At 39.7% G+C, this 18012-nt stretch overlaps 1 protein-coding gene across 2 annotated transcripts in view; it reads left to right on the top strand.

Moving 5' to 3' along the window:
• The window catches only part of LOC126297529 (uncharacterized), a 344775-nt gene that overhangs the window by 244182 nt on the left and 82581 nt on the right, over positions 1–18012 (top strand). For both annotated transcript variants that reach the window (XM_049988437.1, XM_049988438.1), the window contains exon 3: positions 892–909. In XM_049988437.1, coding sequence (XP_049844394.1) covers positions 892–909 — 18 coding nt within the window. The remainder of the gene's footprint in view (positions 1–891; positions 910–18012) is intronic.

Below are 18012 nucleotides of genomic sequence, written 5' to 3'. Positions count from 1 at the left end.
AAAATATATATATTAATAACCACGTCTGGGCGGGAGTCGAACCGTGGCCTCATACACGTATGTTTTACGGAGCTAGAACGCTTGATCACTTGATCGCCACGAACTCAAAGGGCCGACACCTACGCACGGACATATAATCGATATAATAGATGCGTAAACCTTCTCTTGCGATTTTCTCGGAATTGCCAGAGTAGTGCACCTTACTACTTGCACATTATGTTGTTTTAATGGCCTACTAGAGGTGTACAAGGTTTGAATTAAATCTGTGATCCTAACGTCGTGGCCTCCCCTTGTAAGGTGTAGATGGCGCACTTGTGCGGTCGACATAGATACTGTTGATACCACAGTTATTCGGTTGAACTGAACTCAGCCGCAGTTACTGCTTCTGTATTGACAACACAATACTCACCTACCCCTTTTATACTGGCGGTTCCAACTACCGAGGTTTCTAGTGGTTATTTCCGCGATACATAGGGCTATCCGGGTACTTTTGGTCAGAGAGCATATCTATTATCTGTTTTGAAGTCCGTCTGCTTAACTGGGTGGTAACGCCTCCCATACAAGCGGGCCCGGGTTCAATTCCCGGACGAGTTGGAGATTTTCTCCGCTCGGGGACTCGGTGTTGTGTTGTCCTCATCATTATTTCATCCTCATTACCGGCGCGCAAGTCGCCCAGTGTGGCGTCGACTGTAATAAGACTTGCACTTGGCGCCCGAACTTCCCCGGATGGGGCCTCCCGGCCAACGATGCCACAGGCTCATTCCATTTCATCTGTTTTGAATAAATAAAATTAAGGTTACCAGCGACGCAATTCAAACATTATGTTTCATCTGATTCATAATTTTCTAATAGCTGTAGTACATTAAAAATGCAATTTGTTTTCTGTTTCAGGAGAACCTGGGACTTCGGGTGAGTGCGTGCTACGCAGCTGCTGTCTGCTTTACTCGTCGTCCTATAAAAGCAATGTTAGAGTATAAATTCCTGTCAACGACAAGGTAACAGGACGGAGCGCAAACTGGGACTGGACAAAGGAAGGAAAGTGTCCTTTTCAGAGGAACCATCTTCTTATTCATCTTAATCAATTCAAGGAAATCATAGAAAACCTAATTCGGGCTCTCCTGATTGTATCTGGCACCTTAACCATTGTGCCACCTCCCTCCGGCTCGTCCTGTAAGAAGTACGCTAAAAATTCATAACACCATCAGAAATTTCACCTAGCAACCATCATTCATTTTTCATCGGTCCTTTGGAATCTCGAGAAATGTTATTCTCCACCAACACTATAATTAAAGACTGTAATCCTTCGGTCTTAAAAACGTTGTTCGAGCGAGAAACATTTTCTAACGTGATAGGAAATATTGCGTAAAACCATAATAACCTCACAGCACAGAAAAATTTATAATGTTAGTCCTTCACCGTGACGTGGACAGCGAGATTCTTTATGTAACACACATCAGTGTCCTAAAACTATTCCACTCCATACCAGATGGCCGTAGGAAGGCATATTTCGTGCAGTGTTCCTTCGGTAACAGGCTGGGAAGAAAGCGTTGACATCCTGAAGAAAGTTTTGCTTCGTAGCGAAACTATTTAAAATTCACGAATCAATACGCAGGACAGGGGTCCGGATTTGTCGTGATTGGCTTACTTCAGCAGTTCTGATGTGGTTTCTTTCTTGACCGAGATATCTGCGACTACGGGTGAACAAATAGTACAGTACGCTGCGAAATCCACCATTTTCTTCTCAGAATACTGTTTGGATGGAAATTAATTACCCGCTTTAGCAACTTCGTAACCAGCGCCACCTCTGTGGACACTCAACATAAGTCTGTCTATCCTACCCAAGTAGTTCCTCCGCCCCCATGCCTACCTTCTTGACTCGTGAAGAAATGTTGGACATAAGTGTAATGCCTTGCTTCATGAGCTAGAAAGACGGGGACCAAGCTTTAAAACTTCGCTAATAGAGAAAAATTACACACTTTCTGCTGAAGGGGCCAAGAAACCTTAAAATAAGATTTAACGATGTAACAATCTGAAGAAGTGTAGTTATGAGATATTTATGTGTGTTCCTAGGTGAACGTAATAATATCGTGTTTTCTATAGACAAAACAAGTGGAATGATGATACATAAAATTATCAATACCGCAAATAAAAAAATTCGACTTCCCTTAAGAGCTTAAATCAATACACAGGGTGAAAACTATTTAAACGGACAAATTCCGGGAGGTTAACACCGGACATAAAAACAAATAATTTCTGCAATAATTTCCTGTGAGAATTTCTTAAACCTGTAGAAGGAGTTTTCTCTGGAAGAAAATTAATTAAATCAACTAAATCTGAGAGGTTGCTTGGGCTACTGAAACACTTTTTCTAATGTGTTTTCCTTTGAGGCACCATTTTATACGTGTATCAAATCTTACAGTAGACGAAAAGTACCACAAACAGCTTTTAATTTGTATTGCCAAGAGAAACAAGATCACACAATACAAACATTTCAGCTACAGTAGACGTTAAAAAAGTGCTCCATTAACTTGTATACAAACGTTACACCGGTGGGATATCTTCTGTCTAACACGGTAACAGAGTGCAGAGGTCTCCTTAATTTTTCCTGCTGCTTCTACTATCCGGACAAGCAGATGATCCTATGATTCAACAGGGGTTTTGTAAACAAGTTTACGCATCTCTCCCCACACCAAAAAAGTCCAGACTAGGCCACAGTACACAACCACCTCTGCCAATATACTTTTCTAGAAACTGTTCGTTCAAAAATCGATGCACAGGACGACTGAAATATCTCGGCGCCATCATGCTGGAACTACATGTGCTGTCTTGTAGCGAGTGGCACGTCATCTAGCAATTCTGGCAATGCTCTGGCGAGGAAATTGTAATAATGACTGGAATTTAATGGCCTAGGTAAGAGATATGGCTCAATTAAAGTCACCAACAACACCTGCACACATTACGTATAGCCGCGCTTGACGAGCGCGAGTCAGTGTGGCAGGTGGACTAAACTCACTCTAAAAATGTGAACTGTGGATGTAGAAGCTTCAATATGTAGCAAGCAACAACTACACCAGTGTCCTCACTCCAGATGTATCGCTCCAGTAGCAAACAAGTACTGCACTCGGTCAAGACGTAAAACTAAATGTGAATGTGAAACAGCTACTGCAACTGAAGAGTGAAGTATGCCCTCTACTGGTGCAAAAGGGATCGTTAGAACAAAAAATCACTCATTACAATAATTTAATACATTAAATAATTTCCACCGAGTATATTGATGTTTGTTACTGCGTACGGTGTCAGCATATTGGCCTATAATTTACAATTTGAAAATCCAGCTTCAGCATACAACTGAGCACAACGGTATATGCTACTGAGATTAACCAATGTTTGCTATATGACAACGACTGATGCACTATTGGTGGTTACAGAAATTAACCCGTAGACCAAGAGAACAATGGAATCCTTTCCCAGTAGCATTGCTATTTACGTTCCAGAGCTCTTTACTTATATTTGTGACGCCACGTGACGCAGGTCAGCCTACTAAGCATGCCATCACAACCCATGTCCCACTAGTCTATGATGTCATCATAACGTGACACAGCGTGCCTTCTCTATACGCGGTGACACTGATAATCAAACAAGCCACACCTGATTTATTGCTATGGGGATGATCATTAAGATGGAACAGCCATTCATTACGTAGCCCGAGAGCCACCATCTTGTCCATGTTCAAATGTTCCCAAACTGTATTTTTCGCCCTTACGTTCAAAAGAATTTATCAAAAAAATTACATAAAGAGTGTAACATGCGATAGTTCAATGACTAAAATACGTAAGCTCTGTTGCCAGCAAAAAAAAAAAAAAAAAAAAAAGTTTAGGCCATGAACCTACAGGTTCAGCAGCAATTCTGAACGCCCATGGTTCGAGCTCTGTATCAGACTTGGGTGTAAGGAACAAAGGACCACAAATTAAATATTTCCACATCTAAATTGATCTATGAAACGACATGATGCTTATAAGTGTCAAAATGTTATGTCACTACCTACAATTTCTGCAAAAATACGTCAGTAAGACAAAATTGGAATTTTTAAATCGAGTGTCACAATGATATTTACTCACACACACACATTTATATTGTCACACACACGTCTAAACTGACAACTAAAACACAGCTGTAAACTTGACAACTAAAACACAACTGTAAACTCTCATATTAAGTGCTCCCATCCTACTTCGACATCTAAATTATAACAAAATACATGTGGCTTAAAAATAGTATCCTGAGCAGGCAGTTGACACCTAATTTTTAGGCCTATATGAATAGATGTGCCAAAACGAACTTGACCAAGCATATAACTGTGCAAGACACATGTTGCTAAAGTACATGCTAAGCAGGCAAGCAAACAAGCAAGTAGGCTCACTGCGTTATTATCAGCTACTGGAAGAATGCAGTTGATATCGAACATACACTTGACGTCTGAAGCTTCTGTGAACACTCAAATTAGGTGTCACAACGTTAACCTCATGTCTGAATTATTGCCCTGTATCTGTACAAAACACATGTAGCATGCTGAAGAAATTGTCAGCACCTTATTTTGGGTGAAACGGAGCGTATGAACAATAACAAACCAAACAAGGGCCTATTCAGAGGGAGAGAAGATACTGCACCCTTTTCTACACCAGAAACGTAAATATCTATCTTATTGAGCTGCTCATACAGCTTTTTAAATTAATTTTTGATCTGACACCTACACGTATTTATGTTCAACAGGTCTTCCATACACTGGTCTCACATTTTCCGACACTTTAGCACGAAAAATTGTACTAAAAGTAATGCATTTTGATGAGGTGTGTAATATTGTCAGTTCAATGATGGGCTTCATTTTGCGTACGTTAGTCATGGTATTAATATCGAACAGTGAGCAACTGATATTTTAAAACTTTATCAGTAATGCATCATCTCACCGAGTACCAGTTTAGGGAAGAGAAGATGACAGATCATGTTCAACACTACAAAACTATAATCGATGATATACACTGGCTAGTATTTCTTTTTATTACATTGGATCTAGGTCCACCCGAGGTAATGTACAAAAGGAACTTTTGGAGGCTCTGCACAAATGGACCACAAGAAAACTGTAAGTACAAGTTCTTCCAAATTTCGCACCAGGCTACATGTAAAAATTGCACAAAAAGTGGTTCAAATGGCTCTGAGCACTATGGGACTTAACATCTATGGTCATCAGTCCCCTAGAACTTAGAACTACTTAAACCTAACTAACCTAAGGACAACACACAACACCCAGCCAAAAAATTGCACATTTTTAACATATTGCAGTAAAGTCAATAAAACAAAGCAGAACCTCACACGTCGAAAATATTACGATAAAATGGCATAGTACAATGATGTACACATTTGAAAATGCGAATTATTTCCCGAAACACGTCGTTTAAAACATAAATAAAAGAAAATCGTGACTAATAGCAGAAAGTTATTTATAAGCAAATGAATTTGTTCTACAACATTACCAAACACACAAAAGCCGAGAATACAATGATTTTTGTACTAAAGTAAACAATATTATTGCCAAACTTAAATTTGCCATAAACTAGCCTTACTTCGGCTGAAACTGATGCAAAAGTCAGCCAAACATTATAGTGATCCTCATGCTTGGGTATTAACTTTATCTTGTAGTACACAATTTTTGCCACCTTGTGCTCGTAATATTAAAAATATAATAATATTAATATAATTATAATAATAATAATAATAATAATAATAATAATAATAATAATAATAATAATAATAATAATATTGTGTTAGATAATGGAAGCTACGTGATACTTCAGTGAAATAGTATACTGAACAGTAGTAAAACCCATTCGTATTGGTGAAATACAAGGGTTGATGTGCTTTCAACTACCCACTTTTAAAGTCACTCAAATATCGTGACCTCTAGCTAGGTTATTATGTTTGTCTAGTAGCACAAAACGTTTGTAAACTCTTGCTGTCACACAACGTGATGCTTCACCCTATTAAGCGCCATTTTCCAGCTTAAATGTAACAAATTGCCTGATACATAGACATGTTACACCAAAACTGTAACAAACTACCCTATTTTACAGCAAAATTGTAACAAATTGCCCAATACACCATGATGTTGCAGCAAAATTGTAAAAAACTCTGCATTCATCATCATGTTTTACCAAAATTATAACAAATTGTCCCATAATTCACGCTGTTGCAGCGTAATTGTCACAAACTGTTCAATGTTACAGTAAAAATGTAACAAATTGCTCTTCATGTAACAGCAAAAATTTAACAAGTAGCACCATTCATCACAATATTGTAGCAAACTTTAGCAAAGTCCCCTACACATTACCATTTTAAAGCAAAATTGTTACAAACTGCCCCATAGATCAAAATGTTAGAGTAAAATTGTAACAAATTACAACATGTTACAACCAAAATTAAATTAAGTTTCCCATACAATGAGAAGTGATAGCAACATTAAAAGCAGTATAGCCCATGTTACAGTAAACATGTATCAGACAAATAACACCATACATCATCATGGTACTGTATAGTAATTATCGTCACTTCACAATGTGGTGCAATTATGGTTTTCCATACAGTGACATGTTAAAGCAAAATCGTGACAGTTTGTCTTATGCACATCATGTTAAAGCAAAATTGTAAAAAACTGCTCTATACCTCACTTAGTTACAAGTAAACTGTAAAAAACTGCCCTGTGTTGCAGCAAAAATTTAACAGATTACCCTGTGGATCACCGTTTTACAGCAAAATTGTAACAAATTGCTGCATACATCATTATGTTACAGCAAAACTGTCACAAATTACCACATACATTGTCATGGTACAGTGGGGGCAGTGATGGTCAGTTTACAGTGTGGGGCAATGTCAGTCATTTTACAGGGTGGGGCAAAGATAGTTTGCAGAGAGGGTCAATGATAGTCAGTTTACAGGACTACCAACATTGCCTGTGTGGCAATGATAATCATCACATAGGGTGACCACCATCACTCATGGATACTATTGGGGCAGTAATGGTCAGTTTACAGTGTGCGGTAATGATATTCAGTTTACAGTGTAACCACAGTTATCACCAGGGCAATAATCTGCAGTTTGCTGGGTGACTGCCATTATCCCAGCTACTATTATGTGGGACAATGTCAGTTTATAGTATAGGGTAATAATGGTAATCACAATTACACTAGAGGCAATGATGGTCAGTTGACATATGGTGATTACTATTGCGCTGAATTCATGGTTTTATTCAACATTTAAGAAAATTTACATGTTAACAGTGGACTCAAATAGTAATGTAACACCAGAAGGTGACACTGTGTATCTGCTGTAAACTGACAGTGGATGTCTGCTACTAGACCTTAAGATTGTCTCCTAGCACAATGTATTTGGCATAACCTGACACTGACTGTCAGCTACTGGATCTCAAGTAGTATCCCAAGCATCAAATAAAACTGTAACATATTGCCTCATACATCACCACTGTTATTCCCATACATGACCACTGATACAAAAAATTATAAGAATTCACCCTACACATCATCATTGTTACACAAAATTGATACATCACTAACTGACCAAGTTGAGACATATTCCGACAAGCTGTGTCTTGTTTCAAGAAGAAAAAATAATTATAGTGCAATCTGAGACTTGTTCCAACAAGCAGATTCATAGGATCACATCCGCATGGCAGTACCTAATCCATGATGCCACTAGTCACATCCGCTTTTTACAGTCATGACATCATGCATAGATAACTGACCTTGACCGTCACCATCAAACAATGCCTTAGGGTACCTACAAGAGGTGTGAATTTTGGAAATCAATAAGGATACTTGTAGCTGGAGATTCAAGGATCCCAAGAGTCTGAATAACATTCCTTTTATTTGTATTCAGACAATCTAGCATATTGAAGGCTATTTCTATGCATTAGAAAAAGCAAAGTGTTTGACTGTTGGCACAACAGAAATCAGTGTCCGAGTGAGAGCAACCAAAAGTAACAATCACTAGTAGCATTGTAAAAGACAAACATTTGAGAAAACAGACTTAAAATGAAGCTTAATCGATTCTGTCACCGAGTGACACTGAGTTGACATCCCAATGGTCTAACTAAGTACTCTTTAAAATACTGAAATCTGGAGTTTTTAAAGAATTGTTGTGGTGTATGGTTTCCCCCTACCTATAGTCTGCCCACCAATCCATCGGGTTTTTACAGTCATCGACCAGTCTGCACCTCCATGGTGCCTCTGACTAATCACATTCAGGTACTTTCCGTTCTCCTACTCGGAAAGTAGGAATGGCCTTTGCACTAGCAAGCTCCATGTTTCGTAGCAACAGCGTTCAGGTGAAAGCTAAACATCATCGCCCTTCCTAATATGCATAGCAACAAAACTGTTGTACGTCACTTTACCCCACTATATGTGCGGAGACTCTCTCTTAGGAGTGGGAGCCGCTGTTCCAATAGTTTTACAAAAATTCGCATCCCACTCTAACCTGTGTGAACTCAATGACGTTGCTTTTCTCAGGGACTAGTATTGTGCTTGTTCATGGGCTGAGATATGCCTGTTTGCGACCACCATCTACTGGGACACCTTACAACAGTATCTAGACGCTGTATGAAATTACCATTTAAATCTGCGAACCAAATCTTCAACCCTGAGATAGCTGTCCAGAGTGTCTGCAATTCACAATTTTTTACCTCTTTTAAGCTAAACAGTTTCATCTATGGCAGCCCAACTCTGTTCAGTGTCTGATTTGCTGTCTTGGAGTACCCTGCATAGCTTCCAACAGCCTTAAGCCTAACAATGCGTAAGTCAGTAAGTCTTCAATACACCACACTATGGCGTCGTTTCAATGGCAATTAAGATACTGCACTATGATCAGCTGTTTTCTTTTCATGAGTGATATAACGATATTGTAACATTATTGATTCTGACATCTTCGATTGTGACGTCATCGGATCAAGGTCAGTGGCCTATATGATCTCCTCATATCATAGTAAACGGGATGTGGCTTATGATATAATGGATAAGATAGTAATCTGTGCATTTGACAGTATGTAACTGCTTGTAGGACTAAGTCTCTACTTGCACTCTAATCTGTTTTCCGTCTTGGAACAAGTCACAATTTTTCAGACCAAGTCTCAACTTGCTTAGTCAGTAACATGTGGAGCAATTCATTACAATGTTGTATGGGGTGATTTGTTACAGTTTTGACTAACAATGGAGATTTATGGGACAATTTGTTGCAATTTTATTAGATGTGTGGGATACTATTTAAAGTCCAGAAACTGACACTCACTGTCAGGTTACAGCACACAGTGTCAGCTACTGATGTCAGAATACTATATGAGATGCTGTAGCTGACATCTATTGTCAATACATTATTTTTCGTAACTGGTGAATATAACTATGCATTCAGTATAATGGTAGTCACCATGACAACTGACCATCGTTGCTCAAATTGTGTTCATAGTCATTGCGGTAACCAAATGTCAGCTAATCATCATTGCCCAAATTGTGTTCAAGGTAATGGTAGTAACCATATGTCAACTGACCATCTTGCCTCAATACAATGGTGGTCACCACGTTAGCATGGAGTCACTACAGTTTTTACCTAGTTTGTAAGTGAGTAATTCAAAGCTTAGAAACCCTCGTTTCTTATCAATAGGAATGTGTATTATTATTGTTCACCTCGCTGTTTCATCTAATTGTCATGTAGTTTCCACACAGTGGCACGATAAGTTAGCATTATCAATAGAAGGTGACAAATGGTGTCTACTACAGAATGAAGTTAATACTCTAGCATGAGGGTCACTATAATGTTTACCTGTCTTTGATATCGACTTTGGCCAAATTAAGATTAGTTTTTCCCGAATTTATTTCATATCTAATGTTGTTTCCTTTGGTACAAAAATCATACTATTCTTGTCAATAAGTAGTCTGTAAACTGTACATTGGATCAGGATTAGCGCTCCTGCGTGTATTGTAAAGTTATAGAACAATTTTTTTGCGAATTTTGATAAATTTAGTGCCTGGTTCAAAGATCGAAATACTCTTGTCGACTAACCTATAATTGATTTCATTTATGAGTACTTTGATAAGTAACACAGGGAATTTAGATTTGGAAATATTTAAGTGGAGGGTCCATTGCGCCTATAACAGTGTGGTACAGTAATCAAACTGCAACCATTGTTAGTGTACCTTAAAAAGGAGTGTCAATATTCAAGCCATGTATAATTTTTTAAATCTAATGTAACAAGTAAGTTATGACAGTAAAGATTTATGTTTTGTGCTCGACATCTTACATATTTTGAGAAGTAATTTTATTTTGGTGCGAAGATCAAATTTTTTTGGTGCAAAGATATAATTTCATAGAAAATTTTATAGAACAAATTGGTTATGACAAGAGTGCCATGTGTGTTTTGTGTTCAAATCTTACATGTTTTGAGACACAACTTTATTCTGCAGCGAAGACTGAGTGTTTGTGTTGCAAAGTTGTATTTTTGCAATATCGACCATTCATCTCAAAGTGTGTACCCTTCTTCCACCAGTGTCTTTGGCCTTGTTTAAATCTTGTATTCCATGTGTTATTAAGATCTTGTTGTGTATTATGAAAATCTATAGTTTAAGTGTTACCACACAGTAAAGTTTTCATTAAAATGCCTTCTTTTTCCCTAAAGTGGTGCTTGCTCAGGTTGTTTGCTTTTTGGCGATGTTGTTTGTTTACATCTAGTATTATGGAGCGTTACAAATAGATCTTGCTATTATTTAGTAGCTGCTTATGAAAAGGAAATGAAGTATCACCTGTGACCTAACTAGAGAGCTTTAGCGCCGTTGTTCTTATCAGTAAATGTATTCCCAGATAAATAGTTTTGAACACTGGGGCTAAAAATACAGATTGTTCAGAGACATCTAGATGGCGGCTCTGGGAATACATACTAGCTGTTTCGTTTTAATGGTCTACACGTAACTGGGGTGTGAATGGCTGTTTCATTTTCATGGCTGCCACCATTCCGGAAAATGAGGTGTGTCTTCTTGGTTTGCGAATGACATCACAGGTAAAGAGGGCGTAGTTCGTCATGTGATGAAGACGTCATAGGCAAGGAAAGGGGTTGTGGCTTGTGACATCATGAATAGGGCACTATGTCACATGATGTTACAATTGTCAACAAATTGTGCTGGAACATAACAAAGCCATAGTGCTGTGTCCTGTATTGGCCATCGAAAGGCCATGAAACATAAGCACGCAGAATACTTCGATTAAGGCCGATACTAAGAAAGGACTATCAGAATACAATTTACACCTGTGCATAAATGAATGGGCACAACCAACACAGGCAGAAGAACATATCTCTTTCTCCCTGACATCAGGGAGAAACGTGGGTGTATAAAATTAAATGACAGGTAAATAATCCTTGGGCTTTCGGCAGTATTGTTTTTCTGGAGAATGTACTGTGGGATTTTGTGATCTACGAAGATACAATGGATCATAGTGGGTCTGCACTAATTACGCTGTATTCCAAAGCAGCACTGAAAAAATAGTCGTCCTGATGTGCATTGGATAACGCTACAGCAACGCTATCCAGGGGAACCAGGGGAGTCACTAACTACATATAAAAGAGAGGAATAATTCACTGGCATTATAAACCTGTAATTTAGAGGAAACATCTTGTATATAATATAGGCACCTGTTGAGAAAGGAGTATTAAAATTTCAGCCCCTAGGGCGTGTAACATGTACTCAAATTTTATTTGTGTCACTGACAAGGAGTATCGCTCGTGTAAAGGAGTTCCTGTGCAACTGCCTCGGGCGTGTACGTGTGTGGTGTCCTTAGCGTGGTTAGGCATAAGTAAGCCTTGTATGAAAATCATAATAAAACTACGAGGTACAAATTTATACCATCGAGTTTTCAAAGTACATACAATTTGATATAAAATTTGTTTATAAATAATGCAAACTTCCCGTCTCCCTCGTCGTCACAGATCTGTATTTGGAGCACCTCGAAGAGGAAGGTCTGAAATCAGATACTTGAGCCATCTTCAAATTCAGTACATAACTTTTGTGAAGGAAGTTGAAATGCAATACAGAGAAAACATTTTCTCGAAAGAAAGAAAGAAATATTAAAGTTTATTGTCCCGACAACAAGGTCATTAGCGACAGATTATGGAGGATGATAGGAACAATACTGGTATTTGCCGCAAGCGATTTAGGGAAATAACAAAAGCTCGAAATCTAGATGCCTGGAAGGGGATTTGAACCACCACCCCTCAGAATACAAAATGTTCTCCAGAGATTGCTACACTGTGCTCGTGGGGGTTTAAAAATTGGAATCGTTAATTGGATATATTAAAATGGCCCTATATATCTTACATAAACGCATTACTTTCTAGCAAAACAATGACAAAGGATTTCTTTCTACTACGAAATTACACAAGTATCTCAATTAACTAGAAAGTTCAAAAGAAATAGTTTAACAATCAAGCCGCCCGCGGTGGCCAAGCGGTTCTAGTCGCTTCAGTCCGAACCGTGCGACTGCTACGGTCGCAGGTTCGAATCCTGCCTCGGGCATGGATGTGTGTGGTGTCCTTAGGTTAGTTAGGCATAAGTAGTTCTAAGTTCTAGGCGACTGATGACCTCAGATGTTAAGTCCCATAGTGCTCAGAGCCATTTGAACCATTTTAACAATCATTGATAATAATAAGCTAATGTCTTGACAACCCAATCAGGGATGTGATTCAGGTGAACGCGTAATTGCATAAAATATTTACATCTGCGTAATTCGTCCCAATATTGCCAAATATTAGAGAAAAAATAGGAAATACTACAGAAGAGTAAGCGTTCGCATCTACTGCCAGAGTTGAAAGCATGTGGAACTTCTAACTGCAAGCAGAAGATTGAAATTACTGAACATCGTTAAAATGAGTCGACTTCCGTACAATTCACCTCGCCGTATCATAACCTGCACGTGGTTGCGGAAGTGGCTGCAGAATCAGACATTGGCTCTGTACCAATAGCTTGCGTCCTCCGCGAGAAGAGCATCTTTCCCTGCCAAAGGAAAGTCAACCCAAGGTGGCGCCTGGCTGTGCAGTAATTTTCTGCAGTCTGTTTCCGGTAGCGAATATACGGTTCTTTGCGTTTTTATGGCATTACGTAATTTTGAATCGCTAAAAGAAAAAACTGCGAGTGCTAACGAGTGAGAAACTGTCTTAAAAGATGTTGGTTTCACTATCTTACTCTCGTTTCACGTAGTTAACCAGTTACAAAATTCGTTGTATTTGGCTCTATAAAACTGTGTCCTGCTGTCTCCCTCTGTCTACATTCGTGTGCTGGCCAATAAGGGATGACCTCTGTAAGCCCAGTTGTGTTTCCTACTCCCACTTGTAAACTGTTTAGGTTAACCAGTGGTAGCTGTTTTTTACCGTTCATTAAACATTTTGCCTTGAGGAGCCTGAGCATGGTGACAGTGTCTCACTACCTTCAAAGTTGCCCTAAACTTTGCTGTGCCCATTCCACTCTCCAAGATGTTATCGTAACGGTCTGTGTATTTCAGCGGATTTTGACTGCCTGCACCGCAGTCCACAATATAAGTTCGTCTGGGTCTCTGCCAAACCAGCGAGCATCCCCAAACCACACACAGCTCTACATCTACATCTCCATCTACATCCATACTCCGCCAGCCATCTATCTGTTCTCTCTTCTATTCCAGTCTCATATTGTTCGTGAAAAGACTCTAAAAATAGACTCCGTTGTCCCCACACAGCCTAGATAAACAATCTACATTGTGACTTTTTGTACATCCTGCGCCAAGTCGGCTTTCCTCAAAGGACTGTCCAGGAGGGTCTCTCGTATGTGTTCGAGTGTCCCACAAATTTTGCTTGGGCTGTTTCCCCTGCTGGTTTATAAACCACAGCGGGCCGCTCGCTTACAGCCAAGTGCAACATGTTGCCATAGAGGCTTCTTATTTGCGGGTGCTTGCAATTCAATATAGGAACTTGCGATTTACGTAGATAAGTACTAGCAAACACTGGAATTGATTCATATTTTAGTTTCTCAGAGATTTTCTGGAGATTAATTTATTCCGATTTGATTTCTCTATTTATTTCGGGCTTTAAATCAGTTGTGGGATACCATAATGAGATTTTCGCTCTGCAGCGGAGTGTACGCTGATATGAAACTTCCTGGCAGATTAAAACTGTGTGCGGGACCGAGACTCGAACTCGGGACCTTTGCCTTTCGCGGGCAGGTGCTCTACCATCTGAGCTACCCAAGCACGACTCACGCCCGTTCTCACAGCTTTACTTGTGCCTGTACCTCGTCTCCTACCTTCCAAACTTTACAGAAGCTCTCCTGCGAACCTTGCAGAACTAGCTTCAGAGTGAAAATCTTATTCTGGAAACATACCCCAGGCTGTGGCTAAGCCATGTCTCCGCAATATCGTTTCATTCTGGAGTGGTAGTTCTGCAAGGTTCGCAGGAGAGCTTGTGTAAAGTTTGGAAGGTAGGAGACGAGGTACTGGCAGAAGTAAAGCTGTGGGAACGGGGCGTGATTCGTGCTTGGGTAGCTCAGATGTTAGAGCACTTGCCCGCGAAAGGCAAAGGTTCCGAGTTCGAGTCTCGCTCCGGCACACAGTTTTTATCTGCCAGGAAGTTCCAGTTGTGGGATAGACTGGGAAACACTGTCACGTAACAGCTGGACGCTTAAAACTCGAACTATAATACTTAAAAATTGTATTCATCTGTTATGGTAATACTGAACATCAAATTTGTCGTAATCTGCTAACTTTATGGATAGGCCGTGGCGTCACAACCTGGGAAGAAGCAGAGAAACTCCGAGCAACCGCTTTTATCCACCAAGTGAAGTGGAGCATTGATAAACACTGAACTCTTATTCGGGAGAACGGTGGTTCAAATGCCTGTTCGACCGTCCAAGTTTCAGTTTTCTGTGACTTCCTCAGAGTTTTTAAGGAGAATTGTTCCCTTGAAAGGTCGTGGGCGATTTCTTCCCAAACCTGAGCTTCTTCTCTCCCCATAAATTGACCTTTAGATGTATATTCACCTACATATTTTACCTTGAAGTACTTTGTTTTATTTTAATTGTTCTCAGTTGTTTTATTTTACCAAACATCCTGTTTTAGTCGAATCATCCCTTTTTCCATCAATTATTTCTTTTAACTTTGTTGATTATTTTATTTTTATTTGTTAATTTACACCAAATATTTTGTGTCAACTAAATCTTTATAATTTTTGTTTTTCTCAACTAATATATTTTTTAAAAAAGACGAACTTCAATAATTAATATCAAAGAATTAAAATCAGTAAAACAGTTAATTTGTAAGAACTGTTTGGCTTGAAAGGGAATATTGTACACTGTCGAACTGCCTGTCCACCTCCCTCAGTGGTGGGAATGAGAGGTAAATGACAAAATGTCTCCCGGCATCAGCACATTAGCATACCCGATGATGACGATTCGGCCTGTTTTCGAAATATTGTTCATATTTGGTACGACAATACGGCCGTTTGCTGAACACCTTTTAGTTGATAACGTGCGCTTGGAAAAACGCTAAAGAGCATTATTTACTGATACATAGTTACCAATGCCACCATTATCAACACATTTGATCTAACATGACGTCATTGGCTTAGCATAGCCTAGGTAATTTATTCGTTGCGCTATAGCTACACTTACCTCTGCCTCCATACCATTTTCTCGCTTCCTATATTTCTGTCAGCTGTCACTATCGTCCCTAAAAATACAGGAGTGTCGTGTTGACACGACCATGACAAATACCAAAGATGAATGAAGTATAACTACAGATACCACTCTCTTATTTAACATACGACGTTTCATGTAGACAGAAATTACGTTCCTATTGTTAGTGGTGATAACAGACGCCCTTTTGTTATAGCAAGAAGCCAAGTGTAAACAGGCTATGTTTCGTCTTCTCCTCGTGATAGAAAATTTGCTCCAAAACAGCACTGATGAAGTTAAAAACAGTAATAATGCAAGAGTTCAGTGTATATACTGATAAAGTAGAACATAATAGGTTCTGTATACTGCTAGTTGTTAATGGACTTTTCAATTGTACATTATCTCTTTACTTTTTACAAAGATGTTATACAAGTCAGACTTGTGACAGTATTTGTATTAAGTACAAAGATAACTGACGGGTGCAATTTCTGTAGCTATATAGTTTAATTTCTCGAACATCGCAACATTGTAAGTTATAAATATTGTATGGACACAAAAATAGGAGAAACTGAAACATTAGGTTCTTTTGATTTGGTTCTAGATGATGTTTGTCATCCAGAAGGGTAATATAGTCCGCCGTGACAAATAAGTATCAATCTAATCGATGGCTTTAATTGTGCCAAAACGGAACGCCACCCCAATAACGGAATTCGCCACGTGTGCCCTCGTCTCCATATGCTTAGGTTGCTTTCCGCGTTAGAAACGACTACTACAAAGAAGGTACTCAAGGCGACAGACCATAGATCACATTTCCAATCCACTGTAGTCTACAATACGGAATTTGAAGAGTGTGACACACTGATGATGTTCAACGCTATGTCGCCAAAAGTCTCACGACAGCTGTTCCTAGTCGTCCAAAGATATAACTAATAATGTGTTAGATGTCTCTGCAGGCATGGTGCGTATTGAAGTGCTCATTATCCATCTTAAAATTGTGATCAGAGAGTCTGTTTGATCTTTTGGACAGTGACATGTCTATCATCGAAAGCAGACACGTTTGACAGCAAATGCAAATGCGTTTAAGCCAGCCGGTTTGGCTAGTCGCGGAGCTTCATATTGGCAGAGGCAGGGGCTGAGCGCTGACGCAGCGCTGCCACCTAATGAAACTACGAGGATGCTCACCAGCTGTTTTCCTTTCAAACCGCGCCAAGTTATTGCGCTCCAGCGGTTGTTACGCTTCCCGCTTAGCGTAGCGATCTCCCCCACGCGCATCGGGGGGTCCCCGGCAGCTAATCGCTACTACTAATTATGCCCGTGCGTGTAATTTGTCTAGAGTAGTAGTCTAGTGCTACGTCCTGCGCCGCAGTGTGTGTCAACCGCATTTACTGAGGAGCGTCGAAATAATTACACTTACGCTCTACGTGGCGCATAATGCAGTAAAATGAACATTAGCGTAATTCTCAGGGAAAGGGAATTTCGTTTCACTTCAGCACTTCGATTTTACACTTCCACGTCTTATGGCTGGTTTCATGTGGCTCGCTGCGCATTCCTCTCCTGTGGCAATTACTTCATCTCAGAGTATCACTTGCACCCAACGTCTTCAATTATTTTTGTTTGATATATTCCAATCTCTGTCTCCCCCTATATTTTTAGCCCCTCTACAGCCCCTCAAGTACTATGGAAGTTATTGCTTGCTATCTTTGCACGTGGTCTATAGTGCGTCCTCCTTGTCAGTGACTTCTACCTTCGGCGATTCTGCGGAGACCCACTTTATTTCTTATCTTATCAGTCCACATACTCATAATTTTCAATGTCATCCTACACCACCACATCTCAAAGCCTCGATTCTCTTCTTTTCCGGTTTTCCCACAACGTATGATTCACTTCCATGCAATACTGTGCTCTAAACGTGCCTTATCAGAAATTCCTTCGTCAAATTAAGGCCGATGTTTAGCATTAGTAGATTTATATTGGCAATACTCTCATTGCCGCTGCTAGTCTGCTCTTCATTTCCTTTTGGCTTCATCGGTCATGTAATATTTTGCTTCAAAGTTGGCAGAATTCCTTAATTTCGTCTACTCCGTTGTCCCCAGTTTTGATGTTAAATTTATCGCTAATTTTATTTCTGCTACTCGTTATTACTTTCGTCTTTCTTCAGTTTACTCTCAATCCATATTCTGTACTCATTAGCCGGCCGCGGTGGTCTCGCGGTTCTAGGCGCGCAGTCCGGAACCGTGCGACTGCTACGGTCGCAGGTTCGAATCCTGCCTCGGGC

Source organism: Schistocerca gregaria, chromosome X (assembly GCF_023897955.1).
Source record: "Schistocerca gregaria isolate iqSchGreg1 chromosome X, iqSchGreg1.2, whole genome shotgun sequence".
Classification (NCBI taxonomy): Eukaryota; Metazoa; Arthropoda; class Insecta; order Orthoptera; family Acrididae; genus Schistocerca; species Schistocerca gregaria.
Note: the sequence above shows the minus strand (reverse complement) of the source record. Positions and strands in the feature narration are given on the sequence as shown.